We start from the raw sequence: 15,986 nt of genomic DNA, 5'->3' as shown, positions 1-15,986 counted from the left end.
CAGCTTTTCCGAATAAAGTGCTCATTGAGTGTATATTTTAAATAAAGTATGAAATGGTTATACACTTGTAGCGCTTGTGCTCTCTTTTAGTTCAAATACTCAGGTTCGGAATTACTTCCTTTCCTCTATACTGGTTCTCTACTGAGAAATCAGTAGGCCATACAAGATTTATAAGCAATTCGTGTGCCATTTTTGCTATAACACTATATAAAATTATATAGGTTAACTCGACAAAAAAGGCTCTTAAAAACAACTTACTACGAGTATTAATATATATATATATATATATATATATATATATATATATATATATATATATATATATATAATGCATTGAATAACGCGTAATCCTAATATAAAAGCTACTTTGTGTTTGGAAGTTGATCTCCCAAATCAGGCACATTCCATACTAATGAATGGACCCCGTCCTAACTACATACACCATATCCATCCGCGCATACCACATAGTTTTCTTCGAACGAAATGCGGAAAAAATGCCACGTTTTCATTAATAATAACAAGATATTTATCAATATTTATATTATACGTGGATCATGAAAACAGTCTGATAATTATTCCATATGTCGAAAACCAACACACCTCAGGTAGCGGTTTATATTTTGTTAAGCACGCGGTAGGATACATTAACCGCATTCACCGTAATAAGAACTTCCTCTGAGGTGTGCGTTGTGCGTGAGAGAAGTACGCATGCGCAGTATGACTCGGGCAGGGGCGACAGTGACGGGACGCCATTTTGAGGCTCCAGTTTCCAGTTAACATAGCAGCGAGTCACAGCGGAGAGGAGGCACGAAGAAGAAAAAAATTCCCGGTGATCTTGCTGTTTTCATTCCAGTTTTGGATACTGAGAAGGTTGCTCTCACGCCGCTTAAAGAAGAAAGAAAAGGGGGGAAAAACGGGTTATCCGTTTTTTTTGTATCAGGTACGTTTATAATGTGTGTGAGTTAATAGAAGTTTAGGCGTTTCTTCTGTTTACCATCGAAGCGGTTCGACTTCTTCCTCTAACTAGCAAAATGTGTCCATGTCTGTGTAAATGTCGGGTTGATTTTCTAGCTTATTACTAACTACTTACTAATGATTAACTTTTATATTTTTCCTCATGTTACACATGAGCAACGTCGCAACTGAGCTTGATGAGAACTTGGCTAATTAGCCAACAGTCTCCTCGAAATAATGGCATTTTTCATTGGGAACAGGTTTTTTGTATTTTAGATAGACATGCTTTGCACCAAAACTCTACAACTACACGCACGTTTCAGGTGTGTGTGAGCGAGCGCGAGAGAGTCGCTGTTTAGATAGCTACATAATTGTTTTTTTTCCCCCTCTCCCTACCCGTTTTCTGACAAACAGTGCCGGATTGGCTAACAATGCGTACACGCGAACAGTTTGCTAATTAGATATACTCCCTAGCCAATGAGAGAGCACAGGTTTTTTGGATGTGAGCCAATCCTGTGCGACGAGGCGGGATTTCTTTGGAGTATAGGTGTGAACTGATTGCGATTGCTAGCAGTGTTCTTTAATAAGCTTACGTTTGATTAGCATGCTAGTTATTATTTTTTCACCCCTTCTTTTTTTCCCCTCGAGTGTGACCAGTTTGTGTATTAAGGTTCGTGTAACTGCACAAACATTGCTAATATTACAATACATTTAAAGGTATCATAAATGTTTTTGGGTTTTTCAGTTTTCAATAAGAAGTTTGCTAGCCGTTTAATTACAACCGGTTTATCTTAATGCACAAAATGGAGGACTACATCAAGCCTTACCACAATTCACACAACTCGCCCACAACAGGACCAACACGCTTATGAAATGTGCCTGAAACCTAAAATATTAAGCGTATTTCTACTCTTATTTCTAATTCTACTTATAAACAGAGGTAAGAAACTATTTACTGTTTAGGGTTTAATACATTAAGTAATTAGTTAATGAGTAATCATTATGTAACTAGTGTAGGACACTCACTCATTCAGCACAAGGTTAATGATTTACGTCTTCAGACATTCTTCTATTCGCTAGTATTTTTGTTTCTTCATCAAAAGTTTTGTTAATGTTTATTTGAAACGTGATAACAAAACCCCTGCACCTCAGTGTTTAACCCTCAGTTATGCCCTTGGTGAGCCGACTCCTACATACTTCTGCAACAACGTGGACTGTTTAAACCTGTTAATGAGTGACTTTCAGTCTTTGGGTTAATGAGAAAATAAAGCAGTTGTGATTTGCTGACATGTTAGCAAGGCATAGCTGAATAAATGCTTTTAAATGAAAAAACTTTACGGTGCTTTTCCACCTAGAACAGACCGCTTAGTGGTTTGGTTTAGCCCAGAGATGGGATCAAAAAACAATTGTGACACATCCAGGGTTGAAAACTTAGCAGTTCAACTTTGATTTGTTTTCTCTGTGGTACTACAGCTCTGTTTTTTGGTTTAGTTCAGCAAGGGAGGAGGGTGGGAAACGCAGCAACCAGAAATGTGCGAGATGTTTGATTTGCTTCCTCCGCTCCATCAGGTCACACTCGGATGCCGTGAGTGTTGGATCACTGTGTTCTGATCTACTTATAAGATCTGTGTCAAGCAGAAAACACACCAGGGTTTGATTCATGTGTGGAAGCAGCTTAGGGATTTGTGTGCTACTTTGGCAAAAATGTTTGTTTAATGTAAATGAATTCCTGAATTTCATGGGAATTCATACGAATGAAGTTTCCCCTGAGTGTGTTTTTTCTGACTCTTTTTATATGAGGACAGCTTACGGCACTCTTTAACTTCCTGAAAAAAACAGCAGTTTTCCTCCACTATAGATTCAGTTTTAGTGTAATCCCTTCTCTAACACAAGCCTTGACTCATCAAGAGCTCCTCAACAACCTTTTCAGGAAGGTGAGGAGGAAACGTGAGTGTTTTGCACAGGAACAGGGGACCAAAGGAGCAGCAGGATTATGAAACTGTTGTAGAGCACATCTTTGATCTGCCAGACGGAGAGCTGCATGTCGTCTCGCTCGGGGGGGGAACCCCAGAAACACTGCATCCGCTTTCCCTTACGCCACTGCACGGAAAATGTAGCTGGAGAACAACATGTTTAGTTGTGCAGTTCGTGAAAAGCGATCCTTTGTTATCGTCATAGTGAAGGAATCCTATAGTGATAGTGATCGTTATAGTGAAGGAAGCTCGTGAAGGAGGCTCAGGCGGTGTACTACATTTGCTTTGAGGATGCGGCTTTTCTAAATCGCTTCCATGTGGATGAGGGCGGTCTGTCTTGGTGCTTGGTTTGAAGATAGGAGCTCTTGTTTAAGGTTTGTTCATCATGCTGTTCACGTCGTCTTTGAAAGGCAGATGTATAATGTAGTAATAGTTAATTGTGTGATTAAGGGTTTGATTATCATGTGGCTTCATCGCTCCCTTCCTCTCTGACTCTGAGCGAGTCCTGAGGCAGTCACGGAAACGTTTTCAGTTCAGCATTGAAATGTTTTCTTTTTTTCATTTGGATCTGAGTGATGTTGAATGAACTGCTTACAAAGTGTGTTTTCATAGCCACAGCTGCTCCTGTGTGTACTCAGAGCATTTTTGAACAGGACCATCCCCCTTCACCCGCTTGAAGGGGGGGGGAAGACCGATTTATTAACTTTGGCACGACTTCACAGCGCTACGGTTTCCCTCCGCCTATTAAGAATCTTTCTGTCTGGTTTGGTGTAGGCAGACGTCTGAAGTGCCGTACTGTACCTCCCCGGCAGCCAAACACACAGTGGAATGTCCGACGCTGACTGCAGGATGTTTTCATAAATGTGGGTTCCTGTAATTACCTGTGTAAAAGGGGCTCTTTTTCTGCGTAAGAGCTTCAGATGAGCTGCACGAATTTTTAAAAAAAAAATTTTTTTAAGCGTGAGTGAGGGTGTGAATTGCTGTATTTTAAGCTCCTCTCAAATGTTAACATGACTAATATGCATGAAAAACCTGATGGTGTGTATATAAAAATGCAAAGACCTAATGTGAAGCATTTTTTCCTTAATTCCTCAAGACCAAACCAACACTGAAGGCTTTTTGCTTTGACCAAGGTCTATGTTGGGATTTTATTATTTTTTTTTAATGCAGATTATGATCTGGATTTGGGCTTTGAAATTGTTGGGGTGGAAAAAGGTAAATAAACATTCTACAGATGCTTGTTTTTCATTTCAATAGCTCTAGTGCTCAACAGAGACCATTCTCACACCAAGTCTGTTGTGTCTTGACAAAACGTAACTACAGCAGGTCTTCGGCCAACGTTTCAGCTATTAGCCACAGCTTTCTCTTAGATGTGGTTATTTGAGTCTGGCTTGTGTCCTGATTTTCACTCAGCTGTGTTTTAAATGCAAGCTGATTTGCTCTAAACTGCACAACTTTCAAAGTCCTGTACTCTCATGCTTTTTTCTTTTTTTTTTTTTCCTCTCCCCAAACTTTTTACTGTGTGCTCGTTTTTCAAAACTTTGGGGCTCTAGAAAAAGACTCTTAACAAGTCAGAAAAATTCTTGTCTAAAATTTGGTATGTTTGATTAATTTGGGACTTTTTGAAGTCGATTAGTTATGAGATTATGCCTTGGAGTGAAAACGGAAGACAGTTGAAGCCAAATTTAATATTAAGATAATTTAAGTGCAATGCACATAATGACCACAGCAAGTTTCTAGCAGGTTGAATTTTTGAAGAAGCTGGATGCAGCCATATGATCATACTCTGTTTACAACATGGTGTCCAAGCAGTCGACGAGGCACTGGAGTCAAGAAGAAACGCTCTTATTATAGCTCTTATTTCAGATTGGGGCAAACAAAGTTCATAGAGGCAATTTGGGAACACAAAATGGGAGAAGCATCCATTTTTAAGTTTTGAGACTTGAAGTGTTTATCGTCTTGTGGAGGGGAACTAACACGCACACGACAAAATAGCAGCAGTCAAACACATTTTTTTGGGGGGGCGGGTTGTCCTCTATGATGCACGATCGAAGCCGCATGGAAAAATCTCGGTCGAAGAAAAAAAAAAATGGGTAATTAATTCTGCCTGTAATTTTCTCATTTGGGGATTGAGCAGGGGGAGCTAATCAATCCATGTTGAAATCTCACAGAGTAACCTGTAAAATACAAACTTACTCCATAACCCCATTCGAATAAAGCTTACGAGTCAGATTTGATGATGGTTTTGCCAGACCTGTCTGAACATAGTCTCATGTTGTCATGATTGAGCTTTGCTGCCATTTGCACGTACGTGAAAACTCATTATTAAATGTTACGCGGTGTACCGAGCGATACAGGGCACACGACAGTGACTTTGTGTTTTTCTAGCAGGTCGTGTGTGTTTTCATCCTGTTGTGGTTGCTTTGGTAATACCATGGGGGAAAAAAAAAAACCGCAATACTGAAAAGGATTTGCATGTTAGTCACAGTTTAATTAATCTCTTATCTCTACCTTGGTAGCTCAAGGGGAATTCAAGATAGTGGTGAATTCAAGTAGATTTTGGACTTAGTCCTGTTTATTTTTAATGAAAAGGACTAAAATCATCCTCTAACCAAAGCTTTCGCTCACTCTTCAGCCCGAGTCACAGCTCAGGAAGCCATACCTAAAAGTGGTTTCCGTTGTCCTGGATTAGTCCACATCCTCTCTCGTTCTGCAGAAACACTAAGACAGGTTCGTGGCTGTTGACTAAATTTTTAGTGTTGATTTCAAAGCGCCGGCTAACATGTTTGTACAAGTTCTAGTTTAGTCAGCATATTAAGAAAGAAAAAAGTGTGGAATATGACTTCGCTGGAATAGCTTTCTTTAAAAACGAGCCAAAAAGATGGAATAAGTGTGCTGTTTATGGTTAATTATGTTTTTTCCCCATCTTTCATAAAAAATGTGCTGTTACTACAAGTCTTGTGATCATAGGTCAGTCTTGATTAACAATGCATCCTATTCTGCTTATTTTAAAAGGGAAAAGTGCAGTATTTGTTCAGCTAGTTGGCTTTCACAGACACACACACACATTTTAAAATGTATTTGTAAAAAAAAAAAAAATATTTAGCCCATCTGTCGCACTCCTACTTCCTTCTGTCGTCTTGTTTGAGAACTAGGTGGATTGCAGCCATCTTGGCCAGTTCTAAAAAGTTTTACATTCCAACCTGGTTATTTAAAAAATAAATAGTTGTATACTGGAATAAGCATGCTGTATCCTAGCTAGTTCTGGTGTGTAGACTTTTCTACTGGTGACTAGTTCCTTGACCCACATTTGAATGAAATTTTTTAGGGTTTTCGATGAAGAGTCGAGTCTGTTGCTGAAATGATATGAAGGTGGCTGCGAGATTACTGTTACAACTTTGACCAAAGTCATTTTGTTTTCTGTGTGCAAAACAAAAAAAAAAGTCCAGCAAACACATGTCTTTATGTTGTGGGCTTGCCATGTATTAGTTTTTAGTCCATAAGCATTTAAACATTTCTGGTAGAAACGAGCATCTGTCTATCCCAAGGCTGTTAATTTTCAATTAGCTTGTTGATCTCCATCACCTTGTTCTGCACATCTTGATACTCAAGTGCTGATGAATGACGTGGACTAACCCCCAGGAATGTTTTTATTGCTAGTGCCAGTATGACTCACAGAGAGCGAGAGAGAGAGAGAGACAGCTGCTTGAATGTTGGGAGTTTCCCTGAGAACACACACAGCTTGAGGCTGTATGACTCGAGGCCCACCTCCCTCCCCCCACCACCCCACACACACACACACACAGAGAGACAGCTGTTGTCTGAAAGGAACGGAGTGTTGAATACGGACGATCAGATTTCAGGCCGTTTGTAAGAGCCCGTATCGCATGTCCTCTTCCACAGCTTTGCCAAGTTACACTTTGTGCCTCTGCCTGATTTCTTTCTGTACGATCACGTTGCTTTGTTTCTCCCACACAGATTTGGAAGTAGTTCGGACTGACAGCTCGGCATCACGATGGCTACCCAGTGTGAGTACACGTTTTCCACAGTCTTGGAAATTCTTATTATAGCTAGGAAGTAAATGAACGGGTTTGCATGGTAATGAGCGACCTCCAGAAAAGACGGTGCCCTCTCCCTACTACGTACACACAACGATACCACACGCAGTGACTGAAACCCGGGCAGGATGTGTTTAAACATGTAGAAAGATCTTGAATAGACTAGAAGCTAGTCGTTGCTTACTGTATCTGTAACGCATGTGGTGTCCAGCTATTCAAATTAAAAGATGCATTAGGTTAGATTCTCATCTTTTTAAAAATGAGTTAGGGTGGTTTGACATGAATGGGGGGGGGGGGGGTGTTTTTTTTTAAAAAAGCTCCTTGAACCCATCCCCCTTTTCCCACCCATGTTCATAAAGCTCTTCCCCCAGGATCTACAGTGTTCCATCAAGTAGATTGTCTGTAGAAATGACTGACAGGAAGCTCATCCAAACCCCAACTACAATTCCAGTCTGGGAATACATACAGGATGGAACTTCCAGACTCAATTGTTTTATTACGTACATAGTGATTGAACTGTAAGAAATAGTAATGCTGGTTAGGGTAGTACAAGTATTTGACAAGCAAATTTCAGTTTATTAACTGAACTTAAGGCAAATAGTCAAATTTCTTTTATAGGCTTAGTTATGCATCCCTTTAGTCAGGGGGTGGTGACTGTGTCAGCATCTCTGCTTTTTGTGTCTCAGTTGACTCAAGATTAATGATGCTTGATGCTGCATTCTAGTCATTTTAATGGTGTGGGTTTTTTTTTTTGCAGATTGCACAATGTGTTGCCTCTCTCTTCTCACCCTCTCAAACCCCCTCTTATTTTTAGTCTAAGAAAATTGTCTTATCTGATTAACATCCATTCTTTGCTGTGGTTGGGGGTGTATAGCTGATCTGATGGAGCTGGACATGGCGATGGAGCAGGACCGGAAGGCTGCGGTGAGCCACTGGCAGCAGCAGTCTTACCTTGACTCTGGTATCCACTCTGGAGCCACCACCACAGCACCGTCCCTATCTGGCAAGGGGAACCCAGAGGACGAGGAGCTGGACAACCAGGTGCTCTATGAGTGGGAGCAGGGATTCAGTCAGCCCTTTACACCGGAGCAGGTGGCAGGTATGAATTAGTTTCTGTGGTTTAGGTGAGACACCGAAGGCGTTTGTGTCAAATATCCATGGATTGCATGCCTTAGTGTGATGCTAACACCTGTGTGCTCTTTCCAGACATAGATGGTCAGTATGCCATGACCCGTGCCCAGCGTGTGCGTGCTGCTATGTTCCCTGAGACCCTTGACGAGGGCATGCCGATCCCCACCACCCAGTTTGACTCCGCTAACCCCACCAATGTGCAGCGGCTGGCTGAGCCATCCCAGATGCTCAAACATGCCGTGGTGAACCTCATCAACTACCAGGATGACGCTGAACTTGCCACCAGGGCTATTCCAGAGCTCACCAAGCTCCTCAATGATGAAGACCAGGTGAAGATTGCTTAGTTGTTGTGGTGTTTTTTGTTGTTGTTTTTTCTACTAAAGATGGTGTGTGTGTGTGTGTGTGTGTGTGTGTGTGTGTGTATATAGAAAAATTTTAGTGGGGTATTTAAAGTAACACTAGGTATATTTAAAAATAAATTGGTTATTTTAAGGTTGACCCAGAAAAATATGTGCTGTCACAGCTTCACAATAAAAATAAAAAGGACATAAGGACTTCAGGTAAAAATTTTCACAGAACTGGAGCAGCATGTTTCATTTCTTAACCGTTTACCGTTTCTCTCTGGAGGTGGTGGTGAACAAGGCGTCCGTCATGGTGCATCAGCTGTCGAAGAAGGAAGCATCGCGGCACGCCATCATGCGCTCCCCTCAGATGGTGTCCGCCATCGTGAGGACCATGCAGAACACGGCTGATGTGGAGACGGCACGCTGCACTGCTGGCACACTGCACAACCTCTCCCACCACCGGGAGGGCCTCCTCGCCATTTTCAAATCCGGCGGCATCCCTGCTCTCGTCAAGATGCTCGGGTAAGAGCAAGACTGAGGAAACCTTGTTACGCAAAGTGGTTTGTAGTGGCGGTGGAATCTCCGCATGATCTTGCGTAGTTTATTCAAATATTAGCTAAGTATAAGTTTACAAAATAGTCTTAATGGTGTTAACACTACACTCTAAAGCATTTTATTGCTTACGTGCCTTGAACTTGTTGGTATAATAAAATGCATTAAATATTTCACATTTTATAGTGTTCAGTTATACAAATGATCACAATTCAATAGATTAACAGCTATTTTTAATTGCTTGAATAATGGTCTGTGTGTGTTGGGGGCAGATCTCCAGTCGACAGTGTGCTTTTCTACGCAATCACCACCCTGCACAACCTCCTCCTGCACCAGGAAGGTGCTAAAATGGCCGTCCGCCTGGCTGGTGGCCTGCAGAAGATGGTTGCCCTGCTGAACAAGACCAATGTTAAATTCCTGGCCATCACCACAGACTGTCTACAGATCCTGGCCTACGGCAACCAGGAGAGCAAGGTGAAAAGGGATTCCATAAAAACACGATTGTTTGTGGCTGCTTTGTACTGTCGTTGCACCATATCCTGGCCTATTTCAGGTGTCTAAGCAAGCTGCCTTTTTGTTTCTTTTAGTTGATCATCTTGGCTAGCGGCGGCCCTCAGGCTCTGGTCAACATCATGAGGACCTACACATACGAGAAGCTACTGTGGACCACCAGCCGTGTTCTCAAAGTGCTGTCCGTTTGCTCCAGTAACAAACCTGCCATTGTGGAGGCTGGTGCGTTTATACAGACAAACACACACCCGCACACAATGATCAAAGTGTTCAGGTTTTTATTGGCTTTGACTTGAATGCCCACGCAATTGCAAAGTGTCTGTGTTTCGTTAGAAAACGTTTGTTTGTCTGAAATTACTCTACAAATGCAAAGCCTTAAATTTAATATGGATCACTTTTTAGGCTGTTTTTTAAAAAAAAAAAAATTTGCATGTTTTTCATTCTCCTTATTAGATCAAGAAATGTACTTGGAAGATGTAATTATCCAGAGTGACTTAGTATTGCACTGAGCTCGGTCAGGATTCCTGCTCATGGAGCTATCAGGGACAGTTTGAGTAAATGCAATAATCGAGCAGACATGGCTGGAAAACAGAAAATAGTCCAAACTGGTTACACTGCCAGAAGCATAGAACCTCACCATGTAGTATATCTGCAATGAATTTATACATATAGCAAATGTGACTGTGTGTGATGCAAATTAGATCTTATATGAAAAGTTTTTTTTAGTTTTTTTTTTATTTTTTTTTATTTATTTTTTTTTTAAAAAGTCCTTTGTTTTAGAATACATGTGCACACCCTGCTTGCAGAAATTGGCAAGTCTGCGTGTTTATTTTCACACTTTTTTTTTTTTTTCTTTTCAGGAGGCATGCAGGCTCTTGGCCTTCACCTGACCGACCCCAGTCAGCGACTGGTACAGAACTGCCTCTGGACCCTCAGAAACCTTTCAGACGCTGCCACCAAGCAGGTATAAACACACAGTTTGTAATTTATTACATAAAAACGAACAAAACCTGTTGTATGTAGGTATTTCTGTTCTATATTTTCAGTCTTGTTAACCTGGCTTTATTTTATTTAATTTTTTTTTGCGTGCTACAGGAGGGTATGGAAGGCCTGCTGGGCACCCTGGTCCAGCTGCTTGGCTCAGATGACATCAACGTGGTGACCTGCGCTGCTGGCATCCTGTCCAACCTTACGTGCAACAACTACAAGAACAAAATGATGGTGTGCCAGGTCGGTGGCATCGAGTCGCTCGTGCGCACCGTGCTCCGAGCCGGAGACCGTGAGGACATCACCGAGCCGGCCGTGTGCGCCCTCCGCCATCTCACTTCCAGACACCAGGATGCTGAAATGGCCCAGAATGCTGTGCGCCTGCACTACGGCCTTCCTGTTGTGGTCAAACTGCTGCACCCACCCTCACACTGGCCTCTTATTAAGGTAAAAGGTTTTCACCAACTGTTCAGAATTTGCTTATTTAAATGAATTATGGGGAGAAAATATTAATTAGATTATCAAAGTACTTATGTCAACCAGTTATGCAAATTTATTGATTAATCGCCTTCAAGTTAGCTATACATGTCTAATCATTCCGTTTTGCTCCCCCTCCCAGGCCACAGTTGGTCTGATCCGTAACCTGGCGCTATGTCCAGCCAATCATGCCCCGCTGCGTGAGCAGGGTGCCATACCCCGATTAGTCCAGCTGCTCGTGAGGGCACACCAGGACACCCAGAGACGCACATCCATGGGAGGCACACAGCAACAGTTTGTGGTGAGCATTTTGGCGAATGCCTCGAGTTAAAAGGACTATTTTTGTGGAAACTGTTTTTAAACATAGACTTAGATTGTGATTGAGTTCATTTTTTTTTATGCATGCTCTACAGGAGGGAGTTCGAATGGAGGAGATCGTAGAGGGCTGCACTGGCGCGCTCCACATCTTGGCCAGAGATGTGCACAACAGAATTGTTATCCGAGGACTCAACACCATCCCTCTGTTTGTTCAGGTAGGCTACAGCATAATGTTTTGCATATCATGCCAATGCACTAATCTTATAAAGTTCATGAATTAAAAGCACCAATACTCAAGAGCTGCCTCTCTCCTTCATCGTGCAGTTGCTGTACTCTCCGATCGAAAACATCCAGCGTGTGGCGGCCGGCGTGCTGTGTGAACTGGCGCAGGACAAGGAAGCGGCCGAGGCTATCGAAGCCGAGGGAGCCACTGCGCCCCTCACTGAACTGCTGCACTCCAGGAACGAGGGAGTGGGTGAGTGTGTATTTAGTGGGGTGGTCCAATCTAAACTGTGTTCCTAATCTTAGACAAATGATTAATCCCAATTTCATTCATACTGCCCTCCTTTTTTACGCTCGTTAGCTTTTTAGAAATGAGAATTTTTGCTGCATTTCGAGACACTTTCCGCTCAAAAGTACAAACCATGTGCAGGGGCCTTTTCTTTGCTTCAGCTTTTTTAGTCAGGTACAGTCTGTTCTATTTGGAAGGCAGCATAAGGACAGCTGTCATCTGAGGTTTCCTACTTTGGATGAATCCAAAGTAGCACAGTGTGTCCTCATTTGGAAAAGGGCAATCCCATAATTTGTTTCATCGGACCATGAAAGTTTCAGACTTACTGCAAACAAGCATTGCTCTGACGCTTCATTTGAAATGAGCAGTTAAACACGAATACAATATATGCTATTATAATAAACCTTGATGAAGACCAGGCAATTATTCTGATATGAAATGAACATGTTGATAAGGTTTTAATATCTTTCTTTTTCTCTCTCTAGCTACATATGCGGCAGCTGTGCTGTTCCGCATGTCTGAGGATAAACCTCAGGACTACAAGAAGCGTCTATCCGTTGAGCTGACCAGCTCTCTCTTCAGAACAGAGCCCATGGCCTGGAATGAGGTACACACACTTGGTAATGGAGTGTGCACACATGATTTAATTATATGGCTGTATTTGATTTTCTGTCCATCTTTTTTAGACTGCTGATATGGGTCTGGATATAGGAGCTCAGGGAGAGCCTGTTGGATACAGACCAGATGGTAAGGAGCTCTGCCATGTTTACCTTGTTGCATCAGGTTGACTCAGTTGATGGCAAAAGTGATCCTGATTTATTTTATATACTATTTATAGTATTAAAAACCATGATTCATTCATACAAATATTCAGAAAACTTAGGACTGATGGTATGAACACACTGAAACAGCCTTTTATTTCAGAGTGTAATTCTAACCATATCTTTATCATCAACTCCTAGATTGGTGAATGTATCAAATATGGAGGCGAACATATTCAAGTTTTACCTGAATGCATCATTAATATTTTGTATTTAAACATAGTGTGTGTGTGTGTGTGCCTGCCTGCACCACTACACTGCTTAAATATATCATTCATGTCTAAATATGTACACCCCTCCCGTCATAGACCCCAGCTACCGCTCTTTCCACTCGGGCTATGGTCAGGACGGGCTGGGCATGGATGGCATACTGGAACATGAGCTGGCTGGCCACCATCCTGGAGCAGAGTACCCAGTGGAGGGGCTTCCTGACCTCGGCCACAGCCACGACCTGATGGACGGCCTTCCTCCCACAGACTCCAATCAGCTGGCCTGGTTCGACACGGACCTCTAAACACATTCTCTCACACATACAGTCTGCAAGTAGAGAAGGTGAGAGACTCCCAAGTGGTGGAAGAGAAGGGGGGGGCTATGCTACCAGGTTTTATGTTTGTACTGTCTAGAATCCATTTTGGTGTGGTGTAATGATTAATTCCTTCAGAGAGGAGCAAGGTTAACATAGGTTAGCATGTTACTTTTTTTTTTATTTTAACTTCTTTCTCTTTATAAGATCTTTGTGGGTTGTACCCTCCATGATCTAGCAAATTTCTATTTTTACACTCATTTCTGGTAACAACTTGTTCCTATAATGCTGAATTGTTTTTGTTTGTTTGCAGCTGTATTGCGTGAATGAATCTGCATTGTGATATTTGCCTAAGGAGTCATGGAAGGGTTGCGGTGGGTGGGCGAGCATATCGGAAAGTGCCTGACACAATGCGCACACACACACACACACACACACACACGCGCACACACACGCACACGCGCACACACACGCACACACACCTACACCTGTTGGAGATGAGAGGGAGTTTTCTACGAGGAACAAGAGGAAGGGAAGCCAATCTCCCCACCCCTTTTTTGTTATTGTTATTATTCTGGACTTTTTTTTTTTTTTTTTTTTTTGGCCCTGATGGAGGAAGGAAAGTCAAGAGGGATTTTGGGAGCGGTTGCTTTTTAAGACTGGAGAAGGAAGGTCTAAAGATGGAACTGTAAACCTTTTTAACTTTTTATTTTATTTTTTAAAAAAAAAAAAAAAAGATGATCAGTCTATGGTACTGACCCTCCTAGCTTGGTTTTGACCTCTAGTATGTATTCATTCCCCCCCACATTTTTTTTTACACTTTGTTTCAGCAGTAATTTGTATTTCCTTTTTATGTCTTCTGTAGTTTTGAGTTATAGTGGACTTGCCTCATTTTGGTTTCTCAAATCTTTCTCACGTAAATGGTGTCGAACACTAATAATCGGTTTCCATGTAATCTGACTGAAAAGTGTAACGATGTGTAGCTTTTTTTTTTATTTTTTTTTTATACGATCAGCTGTTAAACCTTGGAGTATTGGGGTGGGAGAAATATATGCATTCTTATTAAAGACAAAAAAAAAAAAAAGTATGCCAACAGAGGCGCTTTTCAGTGTCTCAGTTCCAAATAAGGTGTGGGGTGAAATATGGAGAGTTTAGGGGAGGAGAGGGGGGACACGGGCTTGACAAAGATCTTGGGTTTTTTTTTTTTTATTATTTTTTTTTTTTTAATAAATGCTATCTCGAGGTAGTCTCTATTGAAGCGACGTCATTGTTTTTGTTTGCCTGTGCAGCTTCTTTTGGGAACATGGATAATGCCATAGCTAAACAATAAAAGACTTTTATTCCACTCTGTATCCCAGGACTTTATTTTTTATTTTTATGCCTCCAAGATTGGATTTCACTACCATGAGGTGCTGATTTGTATGGCATTGTTGGTTTTCTCAATTTTGATCAGTCAAATTTTGTAGTTTTTCCTTCCCCCTCCACAGGAGAAATGAGGATTCTCATTATCAATAATTAGCGTTATTGGCCTCCTGTGAAGGTTTTATATAAATTAATAATACGAATCACTGCAGGACATGTTATTTTGAGCAGAAATACACAGGGGTATTGTACACAAAGTGCCAGTTTCAAAAGTATCAAGTAATATTTACTTATACCCTTAAGTAATATCTTGTGATTCCAGACCTGAAAGAAAATACCATTGTGAATGATGGATAATGTTTCATGCTTTGGGTTTTTTTTGTAACATGAGCTGCATTCTTTTGAGAGCATACCTGTAAACAGATAAAGTAAGACATTTCTTTAATAAATGGAAATTGTATTCCTTGCCCAATTGCTGTGCTATTCGAGGAGTAAAACCATTCAGCACTTATAAGCATGTACTTATGGTAAAACTTTGGCTTGAGTCTTCCTTAATGTTTCCATTTTCCTGTCGGTGTGTCCTAATCAAACTATTTGCACATCTTCGTGACACTGCTCTAAATTGTATAGCATCATATCTTAGCCTGTCTTTCATGCTTCAGATTGATCACAGAGTGGTGGGTTGTGTCATCATCCGATTTGAAGCCCTTGCGTGTAATTGAGTTAAGGTCACTCATCTACAAAATCAGCCTTTCAAGGGAAATAAAATGATCCCGTGTGTGTTCAAAGGGAGGCATAATTGAGTGTGGGCACATGCGAGTTGCTCCAACCAGCTCTCTTAAAAATAGAACAGAGCCTAAGCTTTTCGGTAGCCATATTAAAATAAACGTCGAAAATCAGGTGTCGCAACTCTGTACTTTTGCTGCAAAAGTCTAAGCAGATGTATATTGAACATGACAGGTAAATTTTTTTTGTCATAAATATGTATGAGCAAATCATATTCAGATATGCAAATGCAGCAGCTGTAATTTATTTCTCATCCCTCATTTGTCAAAGAACTCAGTTGGTTCTATTTCCCGTAAATCTAAACAAATCGGTAACTTAAAACCATAGCGACCGTGAGCACCTTGAATATGTAACTTCATACATCAGCGATACGTCGGACTTGTGATTTCTCGGAAGAAGAAACAGAAGATTGGTAATAAGGAGTTGCTTTTACTACATGTACCAATGCTACTAGCTTAACTACAATTTTTAGTACCATTGGAAGTATTTACTTTTCATTGCAGTGTCGCATGGTAAAACTAGCTAGTTTTATCCATCATGAGCTCCATCAAATAGGTAAATTAGCAGAATAGAACAGTGTTTGAATAATAGACATAAAACCTTTAACCTTTGTCAATGTGTTTGGTGTCGTAAGTGTCGTTCACCCAGCACCAGAGTTTCCCTCCACAATTGAACTTAA

The 15,986-nt window shown here is 41.2% G+C and overlaps 1 protein-coding gene across 2 annotated transcripts; it reads left to right on the top strand.

Annotated features, from left to right (window-relative positions):
* Positions 1–724: 724 nt before the first annotated feature.
* LOC128623880 (catenin beta-1-like) lies at positions 725–14,993 on the top strand. Of its 2 annotated transcripts, none has more exons than XM_053651024.1 (16): positions 725–940; positions 6,906–6,955; positions 7,860–8,084; positions 8,192–8,445; positions 8,744–8,982; positions 9,285–9,486; positions 9,600–9,744; positions 10,383–10,486; positions 10,618–10,956; positions 11,129–11,287; positions 11,400–11,519; positions 11,629–11,779; positions 12,301–12,422; positions 12,502–12,562; positions 12,945–13,188; positions 13,473–14,993. In XM_053651024.1, the coding sequence occupies exons 2-15, from the start codon at positions 6,943–6,945 to the stop codon at positions 13,148–13,150; spliced, it is 2,340 nt and encodes a 779-aa protein (XP_053506999.1). In that variant the 5' UTR covers positions 725–940; positions 6,906–6,942; the 3' UTR covers positions 13,151–13,188; positions 13,473–14,993. The 2 variants fall into 2 exon arrangements, with proteins under 2 accessions (XP_053506999.1, XP_053507007.1); XM_053651032.1 differs by lacking the exon at positions 725–940 and adding an exon at positions 1,696–5,657.
* The last annotated feature ends 993 nt before the right edge of the window (positions 14,994–15,986 follow it).

Source organism: Ictalurus furcatus, chromosome 2 (genome assembly GCF_023375685.1).
Source record: "Ictalurus furcatus strain D&B chromosome 2, Billie_1.0, whole genome shotgun sequence".
NCBI classification, from domain to species: domain Eukaryota; kingdom Metazoa; phylum Chordata; class Actinopteri; order Siluriformes; family Ictaluridae; genus Ictalurus; species Ictalurus furcatus.
Note: the sequence above shows the minus strand (reverse complement) of the source record. Positions and strands in the feature narration are given on the sequence as shown.